General features: G+C 39.8%; 1 protein-coding gene across 1 annotated transcript in view; it reads left to right on the top strand.

Moving 5' to 3' along the window:
* Positions 1 to 21,028, top strand: part of igdcc4 (immunoglobulin superfamily, DCC subclass, member 4) — a gene marked incomplete at both ends in the record, with an annotated part of 52,625 nt that overhangs the window by 2,089 nt on the left and 29,508 nt on the right. The window contains one exon of the mRNA XM_080498760.1: positions 20,710 to 21,024. Coding sequence (XP_080354886.1) covers positions 20,710 to 21,024 — 315 coding nt within the window. The remainder of the gene's footprint in view (positions 1 to 20,709; positions 21,025 to 21,028) is intronic.

Below are 21,028 nucleotides of genomic sequence, written 5' to 3'. Positions count from 1 at the left end.
GACTAATTAAAAGGACATTAAACAGATAACATTACGCAATCTGCCAGAATATTTATTGTTTGGCCGAGAAGAGTGTGTTTATGATGAGAGAAGGCAGCTCTAATGACAGTGATGCTGTGCCTTGAAAGCAAATGAACCCATTAGCACTTATTTTTTTTATTAGTAAATAATTACATGGGATCATCATCAAGGCCAATTGAATAACAGTTATGTTTATGTGTGTGTGTGCATGCGCGTGTGTGCGTGCATGCATGGAATTAGTTCAGAAAGTGGAGCATGCATAAATGTTGTGGGAACAGAGGCTGCTGTGGCGAGGGGGTTGGGGGTGATTCTGGGACAGGAATGAATTGGCGGGTGCTGGTGGGGCGAATTTGAGGGCAAGGGCCATTGCCTCACGCACAAAGAACTTGTTTTGTCCATTCTAAAGATCAGATGGAAATTTGTCAGCTTCACTAAACACATAACGAGCAAATGAATGAAACAGAAGTGCCAGAGTGTCTGTGTTCATAGTCATCCAGTACTTCACAGTTATTCGTAGGCACAATGAAAAGCATTGAATATTCCTCAGAGTTGATTAGCAAATTAATCCGATTGGAGGAGTGCCTTTGGCATTTTTATTTGAGCATGAGAATGTAAACAAGAGGATAATTAAGCACTTCGCTGAGTGGGATTGTCATGTGAGTCCATTAAACCTGCAAGAAGACTAAATGTCTAATTTCACAGATCTTGTTACCACCTATTAAATATCTCCTCCTCGTCATCTTTTTTTGCATTTGCAGGTTTTGTCCTCCTTTCCCTGCTCCGTCAAACCTTAAAACTCACACGGTGAAATAGCAGCCTCCTGCAATACCAAAGGAGCAGCGCAGTGCGATATATTTTGATTAAAGAGAAATGTACTTTGCGTTAATTTCCTCCTCTGTGCTGGTACCAGCTATTCTCCAAACTGCTTATCCTGCATGTTCACGTGTTGCTGCAGAAAAGAGGCCAGCAAATACATGGAAGAACATGGAAAAAAACCCACAGAGCACTGACATGTACGCACACAAGGTAATGATGAATATTGTTAACAAAACCTGTTCAAATGTGACTTTCACGAATGTTTTCCAGACATTCATTCATTGCAACGTTTTGCAAACAAGTTTGAAGACAACAAGTCTGATATTATATTATAAAATAATATTATTACATGGTGCAAACTTGTTAATACACATTCTAAATAAATAAAAAGAATAAAGTCATGAGTAATTCCAATAGATTTAAACTTATATTGACTCAAACATAAATAAGATAATTAATTGGAAAAGTAACTGAATTACTGGTGGGTCACTTTCAGGGTTGGGAAAGTCTCTTCCAAAATGTACAAGTTTTATATTATTACTTACCGTCATTTGAAAGTAATTAGTTACATTGACTATTCCTGTATCTGACTTTTGAATGAAGTTTGAATTACTTTCAATAAAGTTACCACAGAAATATGACTGGACATTCTAAATTGCTGAAATCTAGTTTATTGCAGCGGATGATACATTCGGGGGAGGTGATACAGCATAACGACTGTGTACATCCCTAAAGCTAATAACAGTTTAATAATAAACACAGTAAAGGCTCATGGTTCAATACAATAAGTAACAGCGACCGTCAGAATCACAACAACAAACAAAGAATCACAGTCTGGTAAGCTATGAAAGAGATGCTGCAATTATTTAAAGTCTGAGTCCGATTCATATGAAAAACAACAGAGTTAGATCCACTACAATGTAACCGCCAGCCCAAAGACAGGACAAGACACGATATCTCTTCATCTGTTTGTTTATATTTTCTTTTCATTCAAGCTCACAGCACAAAGACGAAATGCACTGAATGGACATAACTTGTGCTTTGTCATCAATGAAAAAAGTTCTTTTCGAGGACGAGACGCGCCATTTTTACTGTAAGAATATAAATGTACAGTATCACATACATCAAGAGAAGTTCCATCAATGTGGTTTAATCATTAAATCTTTCAACTTCACACACACACTAACGACTATACATAGCTTTACATAGCAAACAAACGACACAAATTATATAAGGTCCATCAATCCACAGTGCAGCGGTTTGACCAAACACATGATTCTGTCCAGTAATGAAATTTAAAATCCACCACAGAGAGACTCAGACCACCAATATACCAATAAACTGTTCAGACTGACAGCTTAAGTTCTGAAAAATGGGAGGAAATAAAAATAGGCCACATTCTTACAAGGTTTCACTGTTAATTGATTCATTTAAACCGGAATATTTAAAAACATGGAAATGACAAGTGACGTTTGCAGTGATGTTGGTGACGCTGCAGTGAATACCAGCGATGTTATGAGATATTTTTGGAGTGTCCGGTTACTTTTTATTGCATGTTTTATTTTGGAGATATGATAACAGCATGCTCATAACTGTAACATTAGTTGAGCTATCGTTGGTGTGTCGGTCAGTCTAATAAGCGACACACTCATTAAGTTAATTTAAAATTACATGAGCTGATTGGAAGTCATATTATGGGGCACAAATGTATTTTGCTAAGTTTGACTTAAATGGCCATGATCAAGGTCCGGTACTTTCTAAGTGCTCCCTCAAGAGGGTTACAAGTTTAATCAGTCATGCAGAACTTGCCATAACACTCGTTCTTGCAAAAAGCAGATTAATGAACAAATTCATTCATTAGCCTTTATTTTTTCAGGAGAAACATAGAAATTAATAATCTCTTTTGCACAGTAGTTCTTCTCAAATATGAGAAGAAGGCCACTCGCTGAGATAAACTCGTGACATATCGACTGCAGCAGACAGCTCCGGTACGGGGAAAGTAGAGCCTGTGCCTCCTTCTACTACAATTTGGAGGCTGGCGTTCACAGTTAACAGACACTAACTGACATTAACAGACTCCTCAGTGGGTGGGCCACAAAGGGACAGCAGCTCTCTAGTATTTTTCACCGGTGAGAAAAGTAATGTGGAACAAACTCATGGAAACTTCAGTAATCATCAGTACGCCATTACTTCTCATGGTAGTTAGTTACTTGCATATTAATGCCAAAAATACAGGTGTTACAGTGAGTATTTATGAATATATTTCAAGCGTTATTGTGGTATTGACCTATTGCCAAAGCAGTAGTACGTGTTATAGCCGTACGAGATAAGTTGAAGTTAATCATGAAACGATTGAAGTTCTCATGCTTACCCGCTTCTCTAGTCTTCTTTCTTGATACATAATCCTGACTGCATTGAGTACACATTTACTCTGTTACTCTATAGAGACAGAAAACATAATGAAGATAACAGATTGCACACTGTATTCATAAACTCATAAAGCCATTCTTTTTTTCTTCCTAATATGAGCACACTGTTCCTCTATTTAGATAGATGAATTTGATCTAGAATGAACATGTTTAATTGAGCAGCATTTGCTCACAATCTCTTGACATGCCTTTGAAGGCTGCCGCCAGCCCTTTGGCATTAACACACTGTTGATGTTTTATTTTTAGATCACTTTGAAATCAGTGCAGACTACCTGTGTGTGATCAGTCCAAGCAATAATCTTCTATTTTAAAACAGATTGTGGATATTTCCGGAGATTTGGGATGTTAACTGGAATTTATCACTGGTAAAATAAAAACAAAAAACACTTTTCCTCCAATATTCTCGGGTCTGACAGGGTCATGTGTGCAGTTTGTTTCATGCAAACTTAAGATTTTATAGAACACCCGAGGAAGATTTAACTGTAAAAATACGATTGTGAAGGTGACCCCGTTCAGTGTTAGGCATGGTGGTGGGAGGGAGATGTTTTTTGTTTTTTTTTAGTCAGCCATTTATTCCTCTCACTGTACGATGGTACTGTGGTGCAAAGTCCATTCTCTGCCTTACACATCACATGGATGTGAAGTTGCACAGAGGGGAAACATTGCGAGCTTGGCGCTGCGTCAGACAAAGACAGTAAATGTGGTGAAAATGGCAAAGTGAAAAAAAAAAGAGTTTTAGTGTAAATGTACATGTGAAGTATTTCCCCTGCATAAATTGAGCTTGCAGCACAGTATATTTGTAGGTTTCACTCAAACTGGAGTTTCATTACAGATATGATTGAGTTGATGATATTTCGATATTACATTGCATGAATTGTGACAACTTCTTCCCAACTCACTTTTCGTACTTCAATAATTAAAGAGTTATTATGTTGTCGGTGCCTCCTTGTATTTTGTCTGTCAAAACACTGCAGTAACGATGTCCAAACCTGTTTTTTTCATAAATAATTGACTTGATTGTTGAGCAATCCAGGTGACTGCTTGAACTTAAGCAGAAAACTAAGTTTGAGATTTGTGTCATTGCAGTAGCTAGGAAAGAAGTCTATATACGTGTGTACAAGTACAGCAAAATCAAATGTGTTCAGACTTTTTTAGTTTTTTTAACCATATTTTGAAGCGTATTCTTTTTCGTCTTGTTAGCCTTGAGTTTGTGTGCCAAATACTGAAAATGTCAGACTGTCTTTTCACTTGGTTTGTTCCTCTGTTTTCTTCCCCCAGGTATGCATTTCTATCATCTTTTATACAATATTTCATACCAGCCTGGTAGCAAACAAACAACCTTGTGGTACTGTCGGCTGGTGCGAAGAATGGCACATGGAGCCAGGAGCCTTTTTAAAGAGGCTTTAAAGCTGCCTTCAAAGCTCACTTTTTACTTCCTTTTTCCTCTCGCTCGCTGTCTCTCTGATGATCTGCTGCATTTGTCCACATGCCCACGCCAGCGTTGCAGTGGCATCATTGCATTTAATCTGCAGTTTTAAACTGGTGTCAGGCAGGGAATTACGATCACGTACTGTATTGGGTTCTAAGCTTCATACCTCAAATAATATGCCTTTCCCTTATTTGAACCATTTCTATTGATGGAAGCAGATGGTGGTCTCCTCCTTTGGCTTCCTAAGTTGTCTGTTTTGTGTCCCCCTGAACCCTGCAGTCACCACTAATAGAGTATGTTCAGCCCCAGTTTGTTGTGTCTACACGAGACAGCAGCTCCAGAATATTAACCATGGCTCTGTTGACAGATGTATGCTGCCTGTAGAGCGACTTGCACCCGCTTCACTGTTGCAGCTTATTTATGTCAGTGCTCTGACAACACCAAAAAGGCCTCTGTGAATGTCACACGTCATCAGCTTTCTTTTGAAGAGCCTGAACCGTGAAAAAGAACAGAAAAAAAAAAAAACATTTGCTTTTTTTTTTACTCCATCCTTCACAACACATTACTCGAATGGCTCTGTGTAACAGCTTTAAGAATCTAATTGTAAATGATGCAGCGCTTGTAAATGACTCATGTTGTGGTTGTTGTTAGTGATTGCTTGAACCCTGGGCTCAAACTTATCTCACGCCGTCCATATTTATGTGAATATGGGAGGAAGGAACTTTTAAAAGAACAGCTTCCTGGACAGAAGTGCCTGTTGAGTCTAGCTAATTAGAGCACATTAGAGGTAAATGAAGTACGTGCATGTGCCCGTATGCCGAGGTACATACTGTACACCCGGTGTGCCTGCCCCCTTCCTTGTGTGTGAGCGTGGGCGTGTCAGCTGCAATTTGTGTGTGCATCTTGATCCCGTCCCTGGAGAGCCCAAGCTAAATTAGGATGCATATTATTTAAAGATGCCCTGGGCTGGGTTTCAGCTGGGTATATTTGTGCAGTGAATATGTTGATTTTTATGCTGCCCTGTGTGTGTGTGTGTGTGTGTGTGTGTGTGTGTGTGTGTGTGTGTGTGTGTGTGTGTGTGTGTGTGTGTGTGTGTGTGTGTGTGTGTGTGTGTGTGTGTGTGTGTGTGTGTGTGTGTGTGTGTGTGTGTGTGCGCGCAGCTCTATTCATGGTGCCAGGGAAGCAATCTTAAGCGCAGAAGTGTTTGCATGAAAGGAGAGAAAGCCTTGAGCTTGATTTTGTCTGCGATGAATTAAAATGATTTGCTCTCTTGAGTTGCTCAGAGTGTTGTGCTCAATTTATTTTATATGTGCGTTTTTCTCAGCATGACCCCTTAAAAATATCTGAAAATAAGACCTTGTGAGCTAATGACAATGTATACACCCCTCCACCAAATTTTTTTTAAAATACTGTTCTCATTGCTGCGGTAGAACAGTTGAGTTTCAGATGTTGCGAAAGTGATGGACGTGCTTTTACAGTGTACTCGTGTCCAGCTGCCAAGGGCTGAAGGTTCAACTATTCTTGCAAAAAAAACCAACAAAACAATAAAGAAAGGAAGGTCATTAAATCAGGACTTCTGGCCTGGCTTCTCCAGTAATTACTGGAGAGGCCAGAAGTCCTGATTTATTGGAGAGGACCTCTCCAATAATTTGGTTTACAAAAATGTAGGGATTGGGAGTGTTATGAATCCGAGAAATCCCCCCCGGTTTAGGCATCCCCACTTCTGTGGGTTTATTTTTACCTTTGAGGAATGAAATTCATCTCCGCTTCATAATGGTTGAATACTTCACCAGCACACCACACAAAAAAAGTTAAATAAATGTTTGTTTGTTTGTTTTTTAAATCAAGGTAAAGTGGAGCTTTGAACTGTCATGCCCTGATGGTGAAACTCAGCCAATTGTCTCTGAACTCACTGCACAAACATTATCTCATGTTAAGTAGTCATTTCTACTTGATTGCTGGGCTTCCTGTACTTCTACAATACAATATTGTACTATAAAGCTATTTGAGATCCATGAAGAATTAGAGTATCATTTGTATTGGTAATTTGTAATCCTTCTGTTCCGTTTAATTAATTTAGTTAATTTGTGTTGTTTGTTACATTTAGTTTTAAAATTTGTATCTATCTTATCAACTTTGAATCCTAATTCTTCATGGGAGAATATCGATTTAGGCCCTGTTTACATGATGTTATAAAAGTGTTACAAAAAACATAGTTTTTGTGTTTTTGGTTCAGAAAACTTTGCCATTTACACAGCAATGTTTTAGAAACGATGTCTGTTTACGCAGAAACAACAGCAATGCTGAACATTATTTAATTAGCATGCTGGGACACTAGTGGGAGCTGTTTTTTTTTGTTTTTGTAGTGAAACAACACACATGCATGCAGAGAACAATAAGCTCTAAACGTTAACAATGGTGAGTACATGAACATTCGTATGGACATGTGACAAAATTGTAATGATAATCCTTGTGACTCAACTATAAAACTACCAAGTCTCAGGAGGACACACACTGGGAGTCATGACACTCGGGAGGCCGCCATTTTTGTTATTGTCCGGCTGCTGGTGCATGTGCTGAAGGACTATTTACTATGGCGATGTTATACATGCGCAGTATTCAGAAAAAGTGTGTTCAACCGTGGGAGCTGTTTTCAAAAACGTGTGTTTTCATTGTCTCTGAGCACCAATGTCATGTAGATGGTTCCCAGAAATGATGTATAAAGATTAAAAAAAAACCAAACAAAAAAACACCATTACATTTGTTTGATAAAAGTCGTTCTTCCACTTGACAAATAAGATTTGTTTTCTTTCGATCTGTCTTGCAACAAGTCCATTGCTCTTCACTGAACATTTTATGTTGTAATCATTTTGCTTCCATCAAATGTGAAATATGTTTTCATAGTGATATTTCTGAAAATGAGTCAATGTAATGACTTGGTGGGTAACAGAACTGTCTGATAACTTCAGAAAATACACCTTTAGACTATAATGAAGCCTCTAATGGACGATATCGGTGTTGTGACTTCCGGTTGACCTGAATCAGTCACTCAGTGAAAACAAACCCATGTAGTTGTTGTTGTACATGTGCGACTGCAACTCGAATTGTCGCCACTTCTTACTGTTTCCAATGTCATCTCTGTACTTGTTCATTTGATAGTGTAGCACAATGGGCTTGAAGTTTGGTCTTGAATCAGACATGTCTTACGTCTGCTTTGATCAACCAGATGAAACAGCTGAGACAAGCGACAAGGTCAAACGTACGGCAGTAGCGACTGTCCTTACAGGTTACCCGCTAGACAAAGAAAAGTACAATTAATTTTGCTTATGCCACTTTGTGTCTTTGTGTGCGTGTGTGTGTGTGTGTGTGTGTGTGTGTGTGTGTGTGTGTGTGTGTGTGTGTGTGTGTGTGTGTGTGTGTGTGTGTGTGTGTGTGTGTGTGTGTGCGCGCCAGAAAGAGATTATGCATGAATGAATACCCATATATACCACCGCAATGGCATGTATAGTATGTATGTATGCATTAATTAAACTATTACAAAATATCTGCAGTTTTTATGACAAAATGTGCGCTGATATTTACTATGTACAATACGGTGAAGGCATATTAGAATAGTACATGTATTTTACAATACTACCATTTCAGTAACTATGCTTTAAATAATAAGCTGTTGATATGGCAACTTGAAAGATACTTTTTTTTTTTTATCAATTTGATTATTTACCCTTAATGAAATGTATCCCACACAAAGCTGCATGAGCAGACAGTTCTTGGTGCCACATTAGGATTTTTCCTCCGCAAAGCTTGAAATAAACATTCTCGTTGTTTACTGTCCTTCAGAAAGACACGAAAGGACTTTTTCCCCTCGTTTTTAATATTGTGGATTGAACAGTCAAAGGCAACAACCGAATTAGGAATATTGTGTCTTGTCCTTATTTAATCGTTGCTTTGTGTCCCTCGGCGACATCATGCATTTATTTTCACTGAGTTCTGAACTGGATGATGATGTGATATAAGCAACAAGATTCTTCTCATTTATCTTGAAAAACTGTTAAATGTGAACAATGTACTGTATCTGTTTTATCACATAGTGTTGATGGTCTGTACACACTTTTTCAGTCAGAATTTTGATATTTGAAGTGTTTTCCACATCTTGATTATTTTATCGCTGTCTGAATGGAGAACATCATTTCTTCGTGCTGGAGTTACTTCAGAATGACACAAATGTTGCAGAATTATCTTTTCTCAATGAAGCTGAGATATACCGAGAAGCACCAGGAGGTCTTTTATCCGTCACATGTCTTTTTTCACAGTGTTACACTTCAATTCCACACGTAGATCAAATGAAAGCATTCCAAGCCTTTGGTAGTGCTGCTATCTGTTAATACTTTGATCCCCGATGGATCAATAAGATCCCACTATTGCCATAATACAACTCAAATAGATTGTGTTATTTCATCCTGGGTGCTTACCAGGTCACAGATTTTTATTGCCATGCAGGGTAATGGATATGGGATTTGACCCACAGCTGAGCTGCACTGAAGGTGCAACTCAGTATATTAAGAAAAGCGGTGTGTGTGTGTGTGTGTGTGTGTGTGTGTGTGTGTGTGTGTGTGTGTGTGTGTGTGTGTGTGTGTGTGCGTGTGCGTGTGTGTGTGTTCACTTGGTCAACCAACCTGCCTCCACATTCCTCCCATACCTCTCTGCTGTCTGCACGGTCACATGAAAGCCGAGGAGGAACACTGAAGGTGGCCATGTGGGAGGCTGACCTGTGGAGGTACAGCTACCGATATGAATATAGGCTGTTGCGGCGAAATGTATATGCTTCTACAGATTCAAAGTTGGGCTGCATTCATGCCCCTGCATCAGTGAGCGTGCACATTCATAAATCTTTTCAACTGTGGTTTGTGCTTTCACACCGAGCGCGGGCGTCCCTGTCGTTCTCATTCAAACACGGCATACTATTCAAAGATCACATCTCTCACTTCTGTGATAAAAGCTGTATTTACTGCGAACCCCAGCGTGAGCATGCTGTACAAATCTCGCTCGGTGCATTCTGTCTTTCCTCAGTGCATGTACGGGAAAGTGTCACCTAACGGTCTCGTTCATCATCCTGGCATTGTGTGAGACGCTCAACCCTGATCTTTGTTACGTCCAGTACATGTGCTTCAGCTGAAAATGGAGCATCAAGTTAAAAAAAAAAAAAAAAAAAAAAAAAAAGGTTTTTTAAGCTGTTGTTGCTGATGTTTGCGTATGCAAAGTTTATTTTCCTGTAATGAGTTACACCTCAGGGAGAAGTGTTGTCAGTCAGTGTGTTGCTGAGGAAACAAGCTGAATGGGACTGGGGTCTCCTGCATCACCCCGGCGTTGGTTTTATTGCTTGGTCTGTTGACTCATACAAGTAAGTCTGGCACTTGACATGGCCATGTGGAGGCCCCATGCTGCTGGGAGGCCCCGCATGAAGGAGAGCGCCTCTGGGATTGGTCGGGGCCAGAGTGGGATGAATGAGCACTGTACATAGTGTGTGTGGGGAGGGGGTCATGAGGGACTGCACCAATATGCCCACCTCTCTCTCCACCCACCCTTCTCTCTCCCTCTCCCTCTCTCTCTCTCTCTCAGTCTCATTTTCTATCCCTGGTTTTCCATGAGGCTTTCTGCTTTGTCTCACCACAACACATTTTCATTTGTTTATTTTTTATTTTTTCAAACCTCATTGCCTGTGAGAAGAAGGGCACTGTATGATGCCTTTGAAATTAATTCATAAATGTCACATGCATTATTTATTACCTTCTAAATAACTTCACATTGCATGTTCCAGAGCAGAACTTTATTTGAGCAACGTACAATGTGACAAGGGCAAAAACACGTTGATTTGATGGCTTAAATTGAGAGCTGTATATGAAAACGAGTGTAGAAAAGAAAACACCTTTTTTTGTTATTTTAAGCAAAAAGGCTAGATACAACAGTCTTACTTGTAGAAGCATTTTTACTTCTTTTCTCATTCATATTTGATTACACGTTTGCTATAATTATGTTGTCATAGGTATTTAAAGAAGTACTGTAATCAGTGAAAAAAAATATGCAGCATGTTTTTTTGTTTTTTTCTGTCTTATTATAGAGCAAAAGCTAATCAAGTGGAAGACAAGAAGAATCAGTACTCAAAACTATTTACATTTGTTGCTAAATATTGTCGATGTGGTACAATTGAAACTTTGACCTGACATTCTGTTGTCCCTGAGCCCCAACAGAATAATAGTGAACTGTGAGACATGTATGTGTAACTTTCCCTCACATCTTTGATTTATTACATTGGCTCTCAGACCATGAAAGTGACAGTGTGTTTGTGCCAATAACTGGGTGTATGAAGAACTGTGGTGTACAGTCGTGGGAGGAAACACAGCTGGAACAGTCAACTCTCGACGCAGCAGCTGTTCACATTGTTGAGTGACTTGCAGCCTCACTTTGAGCAGAGTGAAATGATGTGCCCTCTGTGTGGAGTGTTCTTTAAGTAGGCAACAGTTTTAAGTTGCCATTCAAGGCTCACTAAACAAGGTTAATGGATCCTGTTTCAGGCATGGGCTTTATGCTTTCAATAAGAGACCCCAATGCACAAAGCAATACTGGAGATAAGGCCGTGCAAGATGAAAATGTAGATATTTAGACTGAAGTGGGGTCTGTTTGTCTGTGAGGTTCTTGTTATTGCACAGGCATTTTGACTTATACACCAAAACCCGAGAGGCTCTGTCTGCTGCTTCTCCTCTCAGATGATGGCATCTGTGGCTTCAAAATATTGATTTGCTCTCATGCTGGGTAGTTTTTGGCCACAGGCACGTGTTAGTAGTGAAGGTGTTTTATTATATTTCACTTTATTCTGTTGCTATTTTTGTAACATTGGAGAAAAAGAGAGTCACGGGTGAAAGAAAACAGCACAATCATAAGTAAAATGAAAAAAGTAGCAGTGTGGATGGAGAGGTTTTGTTTTTTTGGGGGGGGGGTTGTAATGCACGTGCACACGTGCGCACGTACGGATGCCAACATAATTCAAGAACAATTCATGGCAATTATCTATTGCTGCTGTGTCAATTTAACAGATGTAAAAGGCAATCTGGTTATCGCTGCTTTTGTGCGCTTTAGTGGTCCCTCTTCACAAAAGCGACTTTAATCACATTTCGCTGCTTTCGTTCAATGGAGTCTCAAGGCTGCCCTAATCCTATCGGCACTGGTTCAGTCCTCTGCTTCATTTGGAAATCCTGGACATCCTTCATTGTTTCATGTCATGTCTTTGCTTTTCTTACAACACATTCTCCACCTGTTTAAGCTTGTGACACGCTTTTGCCCGTTGGCACTGGTGAATATCAGTAATCAGTCAGGCTAGTATTTATGAATTGCAATTGGGGATGAACAAAGGGTTGAATATTTTGCAGCATTCAATCCTTAACTACTGCAGGTTATTTTTCTTCTCGATTCTTGTTTGGTTGGTTTAAGCCATTTTATATTCTGTCTTTGATGCTTGGCCTTCTGCAGAATTGTCAGCATGGTGCTGAAGTAGACCCCAATTGAATATAAAAGCATAGGTCTTGCTGGACAGGTTGCCGGTTGATCACAGGACAATTACAGAGAGACAGATCACACTTCCTGCCATTTTAGTTATTAATTAATCTTAAACACTTATTTTTTGGAATGTAGGGCAAACCATAGTACTTTGTAGAAAATCCATGCATGCACAGAGAGAACATGCCAACTGCACACAGCATGTCCCCAAATCTGGACTAAAACCAGACGTGTACTTGCCATGATATGAGACTGCAAACTATTACACTTATCTGTGGCATTTCCAAATCAGCTAATGATGATCCAACAGACTTTTTCATGTTTTAGTGAAACGCTGTTAAAACTCCCAGTAACTGGTGTAAAAGGGAGAATCATTGAGTTGCTCTGCAGCCTACTTTCTCCATTTTCATTGACTCTGATGAGACAGTAAATGTCACCACTGAGAGAAGTAAAGTATGAGTGAATGGATAGGACAGAGCACATTTTCATTTTGTCTTCTGTATTTGTTAAACCTATTTTCAGAATTGCAGCCGCAAAGAGTGAGCAGATATCCTTCAGGATGCAGCAAAATCCTGATGCGTTATTGGGAAATGTCAGCATTTTTAATTTTCCACAAAGCACTGCTTCTCAGACCGTTTTTAATCCAATCTCTTTGTTGGTATCTTTAAGTTGCTGAAAGGCTCAGGGTATTGTGTCGCTTCACTTTAGAGTCTGCGGAAACCTGAGCTGTGGCCTCGGGGTCATTGGGCGTCCAGTCTCTGTTGACAGTGAGCTGGGCTGGGTGAAATATTCGCCGTGCTGGGTCACTCTCCTCCTCTTTCTCCTTCTGTTGCCCCAAACGTTTTGTGAATAGATGATCCATTAACAGACATGGACTGGTGGCATAAGCGTTGACAGTATCAAGAGCACTGCCCTCCGAACATCTCCGTTTCACCCTGTCCCTTGTGTTTCTCTTTCACCGAGCAGCAGATAAATTCTGCTCCTTTTGTCAGTGTCTATTTTCCTATCAGCCTCTCTTTTCTGTGCATTTGCCTGTGAATAGAGCGGCAGCTCAGCTGTTAGTCTATCCATTTCTCTATTTATCCACCTTTAGCAGTTGTCAAGAGGTATATTAAACGTCTGGCTTTTAGTTCATCTCACCAAAGAATCTCTACATTATCCAAATTAATGTTATTGGTGCATTTATGGGACTATTAGAAATCCAGATAAGGTGTCAAAAGCATCAAGAGAGGCACTGCATCATTTGTGGGTGACATGTTTGCTCCTTTATAGCTGCCCTCGCTGTTTTATTGTTTCCTGGTGGATGCTGGTCTCCGTTTCATCCACTCTCCCTTTTGTAAACCACTGTCCTCTCTCTACTTAGAGTAAGCTATGAACCTCTTGGCTCAGTGCCATCACAATCCATTCACTACAGCTCAGCCAGACCGCACAGCCGCTACGGTATCCCAGAGTGCACCCTGTCCTTTCCAGCAGTTCCCACTTGTACAGTAAAATGGCAAAATGGCCACTTCACAGATCCCCCTCTTCACAACATTGTATCCTCGTGAGGCACTGACAATTGCTGTATCTGTGCGTGCACGCGTGGGTGTGTGTGTGCGCACATCTATGCATTGATCCATCATATTTATGTATCAAATATGTGTTTGTATAAGTTTGCATGTGTATTGTGTGGGTGACTGTGTGTGCATTTATGAATGTTTATATTCATGTTCATGTGTCTATGTGTTTGTGTGGGTGCATTTGTTGATGTTTGTGTGAGTGTGTGTGCGTGTGTGCGTGCGTGCGTTTGTGTGTATTTGACTGTATGTTTGAGCCTCACAAACTGAGGGCTTATCGATGTTTCTGACTCAAATGTGTGTGAATACTGAGCGTTTTATTCCCAGATGTAATGTTCCCCTCATGAAATATGCGTTTAGCTCATATTAGATGCTTCTTTGGGTCTTTGTAGTTTTTCTGTTTCATGTTTCTTACTTTCCCACTCAACTCCAGGTTTTTTTTTTGGGGGGTGGGGGGGGGTGGGGGGGGGGGGGGTGGGGGGGGGGGTGTAATGGTTTCCATATCTAGCTCAGATTCATCCCTACCTCTCACCAAGTGAAAGCATTGCCAGTGAGTTTGGAAATAGCGGCTAACATTTTAATGACTTAATGAGACCTAATTAGTTGAAATGGGAGAAGGGAAGCGAGGAGCGTGGGGTTGATCTGTGCCTGTGTGAGTGGATGCGCACATCCATGAGCATGTCTGGTTCAACACACGCTTGTTTTGGTTCTCTTTACATGCAGCACTTGTGTGCATCTGGCTTTGTGTGAGTTTTGGGCGCATGTGTTGTGCATGCATATTTATGCTGTCTCCATGGCAGATGTGTGAGAGAACCAGAGCGCTGTGCGGTGCAGCCTTTCTCTGCATTACCCAGCCTCTTCATCAGAATTTGATGGTGGGGGGGGTCAAGCCTCATTTAATCAAGGAAAAAATTCCATCTCCCATTAACTTAATTAATCCATCGACAAAGAAAAAGAAGCGGATAGACACCTGCTTCTGTGTGTGTGTGTGTGTGTGTGTGTGTGTGTGTGTGTGTGTGTGTGTGTGTGTGTGTGTGTGTGGAGCAATGAAAAAAATACTGTTTTTAAGTAGTATTTACAGAGACACCAAATGACCTATAGTGGGGATGTTTGAATTACATTTCATGTGCAAGTACACATGAAAACCTGAAAAGACTTTATGAAAAAGACATTTAAAGTGATGTATGTTTAATTTATTGTATTCAAACCATGACAAACCTGACTGGATTGAGGGTTTAAAAACCAATTAAATGTCTTTATTTGTCATTGTGGGAACAATAGGTAAAGTTGAAGATAAATGTGAGAGAGGCAAGCACTGGAGATCAGATTCCCATCGTGAAGCCATCATTAATAAGGAGGGTATTCCAGGAGCTTTGAAGTGATATTCTTCTTGAATTATGTCCCAATACACAATCTGGACACATAAAACAGCATTTAAAGTTATATGATCATATGATGTATTGAAAGGGATGAGACAGACAGACAGACAGTAACATAAATAGTGTAATGGCGACATTGGCTACGTACTTATAAAAGAAGCCTATATGAAGCTTTCAATTTGAAAGAAGGATTTTTAATTTGGTTGTTTTTTGCAGCTATTTACATCTTTTCCTGCTCTTGATCATTTATTTACCAACATTCTAATTATGTCGTGACAAAGACAAGTTCTTATTAGGGCTGCTCAATTAATTTAATTTTAATTGTGATTACGATTATAGCTCCAGATGATCCCCAAATTTCTATAATCGAGGGAAAACGATTATGATGTAGAGTTGATGAACGGGAGTCAGAGGCGGTGTGTTCAGTCAGGAATTCCAAACTTTATTCTCCATTAATCCACACTTCTTAGTAACTCTTCTTTTCTCTCTCTCTCCAACATGAGAGCGCAGAGCCACACGCTGTTACTACTACCACCAGAAACCCTGCCTCTCTACAAAATAAAGCTCTCCACTGTGGTGAACAGTTAAGGTCATAATTCACCCAGTTACTGTGGGGTAGTGGGGAACCTTATTTTGTTGTTTTGTTGTTATACCATATGTGCGCTCCCTTGGAGAGATGAGAGAAGAAATGAGAGAAAAGAAAAGCCTTTCAAATAGAAAATAAAGTTTGGAGTTCCTTGCTGAACAAGCTGCCTCCAACTCCCGTTCATTGGCTCTACACCACCACAATTTCATTTTGGGCCAATTTATCAAAGTATTTATGTTGGACTTGTTTATTGAAGTATGTCTATCTCTTATTGCATTTTATTTATTTCTTGTTTTCAAAAGATTGAGTGCAGTGCAACAGTTTATTTTTTTACTACACAATTACAAGATATTTATATATGTAACAGGTGTCTTTTGTTAAACATGTTCAATAAATGCTGTTCCAATTCAGCATTTTTTCCAAAAGACAATCGTGTAAATAATCGTGATTTCAATATTGCCAAAATAATTGTGATTAGGATTTTTGTCATAATCGAGTAGCCCTAGTTCTCATGCATCTGCCAAGGAGTTTTGACTTTGATGATGACGATGACGTTGATGATGATGATGATGATGATGATGATGATGATGATGATGATGATGATGATGATAATGTTGATAAAGATGAAGATGTTGCATGATGGTCTCGTATTAAATATGGACCTCCTTTCTGCTGCAGTATACCCCCCCCCCCACCATTAGATAATGGACCACCTCCCCACTATAAAACATATTTATAAATATTTTATTGTATTTATATGACATTAAATGTTCTTGACCCTGTATAAAATGTGTATTATCGTCTATAAATTTCCTATGATCGCTTTTACAAGTGTGTCCTGGAGAGCCCCCAGTGCATGTTTTTTTGAACTGTGTGGGAAACCAGAGTACCCCCCACCCCCCCATATAAAATGCGTATTATGATATTTTGAGTCATACTTCTGTTGACACTGTTTAATAGTATATCTATAACAAAATTGTTATTCACTACAGAGTGTATTTTGTTGTCTATGTTCATATTTATTTATGTGGTAAAAATGTAGTAACATTTCAGTGCAAATATTAGGTGGGGTCCATATTCCACTGCAGAAAAAAGGCCCTGGGGTCCATATTCTATGGGGGCCCATTAACAATCTTACAACGGAACTGATGTTGGCAGCACTTCAGATGAAAGATGGAAAGAACCATTAACCTTTGCTGGCTTTGCTGGATTGCAGTAAAGACACAACTTTAACCTTTTACAGCTGTGAAATTATTGGCTCATGGACCAAAGATCTAATTGTATTCACTGCACACTGAAGAGTGTAAAAGACAGAATTTCTGTTCAAACTTCGCTGAGCTGTGACTGAGAAACTCGGTTGTACACAGACGTAAACAATCTGCTGGTACTGCAGGGACACGTGTCTAAAAAACCTGTAGTTTAGGCTTTCAAATATTTTTCTTTCAATTAATCACATTGTTTTGTCATATTTAAGGCCGCACATTAATAGAGCCATCAGCTTGCTCACTGTCGTATTCCTCTTGCTTGTTGTTCACTATAAAAGCTCCATTTTGAAAGTCCACTTTGTTTGATTGTTGGTAGTGATTAATTCCTAGTTTTTTCTCAATCTGTAGACCATTTCAAGTTTAGCATTGAAAGATTGGAATCAGGCTTTTCATCATTGGAAAGCCTGATTAGTCTCCCTTTTTTATGATACCTTTGTAGGAAACATGCATGTGTTTGAAGAGCCGCAGGCATGAGAATATGAGCTACTTCCATAGAGAACCAATCTTTCCCCTCTTTTTTCTTTTGCTGTTGAGTCTTGTTTTGTGTTATTTGAAAGAACAGATGATTGAAGTTTGAAGAACCAAGGCATATTAGCAATGGAACAAATTATTAATTAAAAAAAATAAAAAAAAGGATCCTCAATTGCTTGAAGATAAAGTATGCACAGTCACACTTCATGGAGGAAGTGGCAGTGCCAGGCTCGTCATCCAACAGGGGACCCTACCTTAAACATTGGGAAGAAACATGATAAAACTCCTTTTTTCTCCCCTATACCCTTACAACAAATGGAATAGCAGAAAGCCTCCACCTCTGAAGCTGGTTCTGCAAAAGTTTCTACCCGTTAGAGGGTTTTTTTTCTTATCCACTGTCACTTATGCTTGCTCATGAAGATTTGTTGGGTTTCTCTCTGTAAACCCAACCACCTAAAAATATAAATATTACAAATAAGGTTGAATTGGCTGCATTAGGCCTATTCCAGATCATTTGGGCAGGGAGTCACCAATATAATATCAATAATCATCCATCCATCTTGGACACCATTTATCCTGTTCAGTGTCGTGGGGCTACAAGAACCAATTCCAGCTCACTATGGGCAATAGCATGGTGCACCCTGGTCAGGTCCCCATCACACAGAGAGGCAGCCACACAGACGCTCAATCCAAACAGAATCTGGGAGAACATGCAAAGGCAAAGTCGGTGTATGAACACGACTTTCTGGCTGTCATGCGAAAGCACAAACCACTGTACCAATCTGCGATTCCAAAACTGCCCACCAAAGGCCTACAGGATGAAAAACTAGTGTTATTGGTGTGTCTACTTCTTGGTACGTCCACTTTGACATCCCCCAACATACAAAACTTGACCATTAGTTTTGATTTGGTACAGGAACACACTCTAGAGAAGGCCACAACCTGGTTTCACAGAGCTTGAAGTTGCCCTATTGTATCATCCTTATCGACATCAGTCAAATGTAGCCTGCTAGTTCTTTGAGCTGACATAAATCGTTTGTGATACCAGAAGCTCAAAACAAGAAATAATGGCAACAACAACAAAAACCTTTTTGGCATTGGCACAGGAGATTGAGGAAACTCTCAAGGGTACAAGCCACAGGTCAGATTCTGCTCAGGAGACAATTGCGTGTTGGTTATAGATATGATACCATTCAAAAGGCAAATAATCAGCCTTGCCAAAGTCACAAGTTTTGTTGTCAAGAAGTGATGTCGTTGATCCAAAAAGACAAAAAAAGAAAGAAAGAATGTCACAAAGACATAAGGGTGAGGTTGAATTATAGTATTTTGAATTTGTTCAAATGTTTTTTACAGTTGCTTTTGTATTGACTAACTTTGAGGTGCACACATATCATTTTTACCTGTCAGAAGGAGTGACTGCTGCCAAGCTGCACTTTTCTCCATCACTATAAATGTGTTGAGCAGTAATGGCCTCAAAAGTGCCAAACATAAATCAGCTGTCAGGGTTGTCAATAGCAGAGGTCAGACAGTATTAGCTCTCTCAAAAAACAAAAAAAAATGACATCTGCTCGCACTTATATGATACTTCAGCTGAGCCCTGCAGTGGTTGTGTGAAATTGTTTCTGCCAAGTGAATAAATGTTAAATATGAAAAATGATTTTAAAGCAACATCAGACTCCTCATTCAAATCTTAAAGGTGCCCATTTGCCATTTGTGGATGTGAAGGTACTGTAGTCAGAAAAGTGAATCTAAGTTATTTATTATACCAAGAAAATGTCAAATAGCTTTTGCAAATGGTAACAATTTCCTGACAAAGATGAACTGGGTACACTCCAGTGTTGCAATGGTGATTCTTTTCCATCAGTGGGAGGGTGTGTGCATGGTCATGGGAATTTGTTGAGATGATTAGGGTAAGTAATTACAAATATAACAAATCCACAGCATCAAAATGTAACAATTATTATGTGTTATGTCACAGCTGAGGCATTACTTAACCAAACGCTGCACACAGACTTTAGTGAGGACATAGTTTGCAACATACTCATTATGCAGAAGCTCCTGACTGCCTCTCTGATCTGCAGGCCCTCACTTAAATGGAGACGTATAAATGCTTCACGCAATCATTAAGTTCTGTTTTACGGCACTTTTCAAGTAGTTTGCTCTGATATACAGTAGTGGGTGGTGGGCATTTACTGTCCACTTACAAGGAAATGAGTTTTCTCTCATCTCATACATATTACAAAACAGATGTTAATGCATAATGTATGAATACCTGCATATTAGGGGCATTAACAATAAATCATGCTTTGATACCTTTTTTTTGGTCTACTGGAAAGAGAGCATGGAAATGAGTTAACCATTACGTTTTATACATCTTTATCTGGCCTGTGGATGAATCTTAATTAAAAAAGTAATTTCTTGCTGTATTTGTTACAACTCCAGACTCTCATTTCTACATGATTAATTGTCATTAGGTTTTGCTGTAGTTAAGATCTTTCTTGTTTTCCTTGGTGTTTTTTGCAGTTTCAGGTTTAACTAACTAAATTCAGAATTGTTCTTCAGGATAAATTATAATGACCTTCTATTAGGAGAAAATGTGTGATTTGTGTTCACTGAAATTGTATTAGTTTACATTCACACTGATCCAATACAGTGCATGTTAAAATGTTCCCAAACTATAGCGTTGAAATAAAGTTCCCCATCAATGAACAGCGACATCGTCTGCAGTTTTTTCGGCTCACATCACATCACACCACCTCATCAAACTCCTGCTCAAGGATTCCCCCTCTTTTACTGACTTTAATGTCCTACTGCTGACATACGAATGTCGTTGCTCCCTTTTCATTTTCGGAGCTCCACCTCCTCCTCCGGCCTCCCCTCCGTCCCCAAACACCCCGCCTCTGGAATGCATCACCCCTATCCATCTGTGCTGCCAACATTATTGACTGTATTGAAGTCATGCTAGAAAATGACAAATTGGCAGTGAAAGTGGACCTAAACAGCAGCTTTTTCAAATGGCGCTCATGTGACATTTTAACAATGAGGCTGCAGAGAGCAATTTTGTATTTTGTGTTTTTCTGCATATTGTTACAGCGAAAACAGACATGTTGCTTTTGAATAAACCAAAACCCTGGTCAGTATAGACTTGCAGGTATGGATAACATGTAATACTGTATATTTATGTTATATCTCTTTGTTTGACACAGAAAAGCCTGTTTCAGTGGAGCTGAGCTGCGGTGCCGGGCCCAGCCATGTGGTGTTGGAGCCAGGTTCGCCCCTCCTGTTGGACTGCAACTTAGGGGCCAGCGAGACGCCGTTCAACGTCACCTGGCTAAAGGATGGACAGCCACTGCCGCTCGAGGGGGTTGACTATGTGCAGTATTTTCCCAACGGATCCCTCCTCCTGCTGCCCTCCGTTAAAGATGGCCAGGCTCCCCGAGGCGTGGAGGGGGGATATAGCTGCCTGACTGCCAGCGCCCTCGGAGCACTCACCAGCCGGACTGTCAATGTGCTGCAAGCAAGTGA

Source organism: Blennius ocellaris (assembly GCF_963422515.1).
Source record: "Blennius ocellaris genome assembly, chromosome: 1".
Lineage (NCBI taxonomy): Eukaryota > Metazoa > Chordata > Actinopteri > Blenniiformes > Blenniidae > Blennius > Blennius ocellaris.
This window is presented reverse-complemented; position numbering and strand designations above follow the sequence as displayed.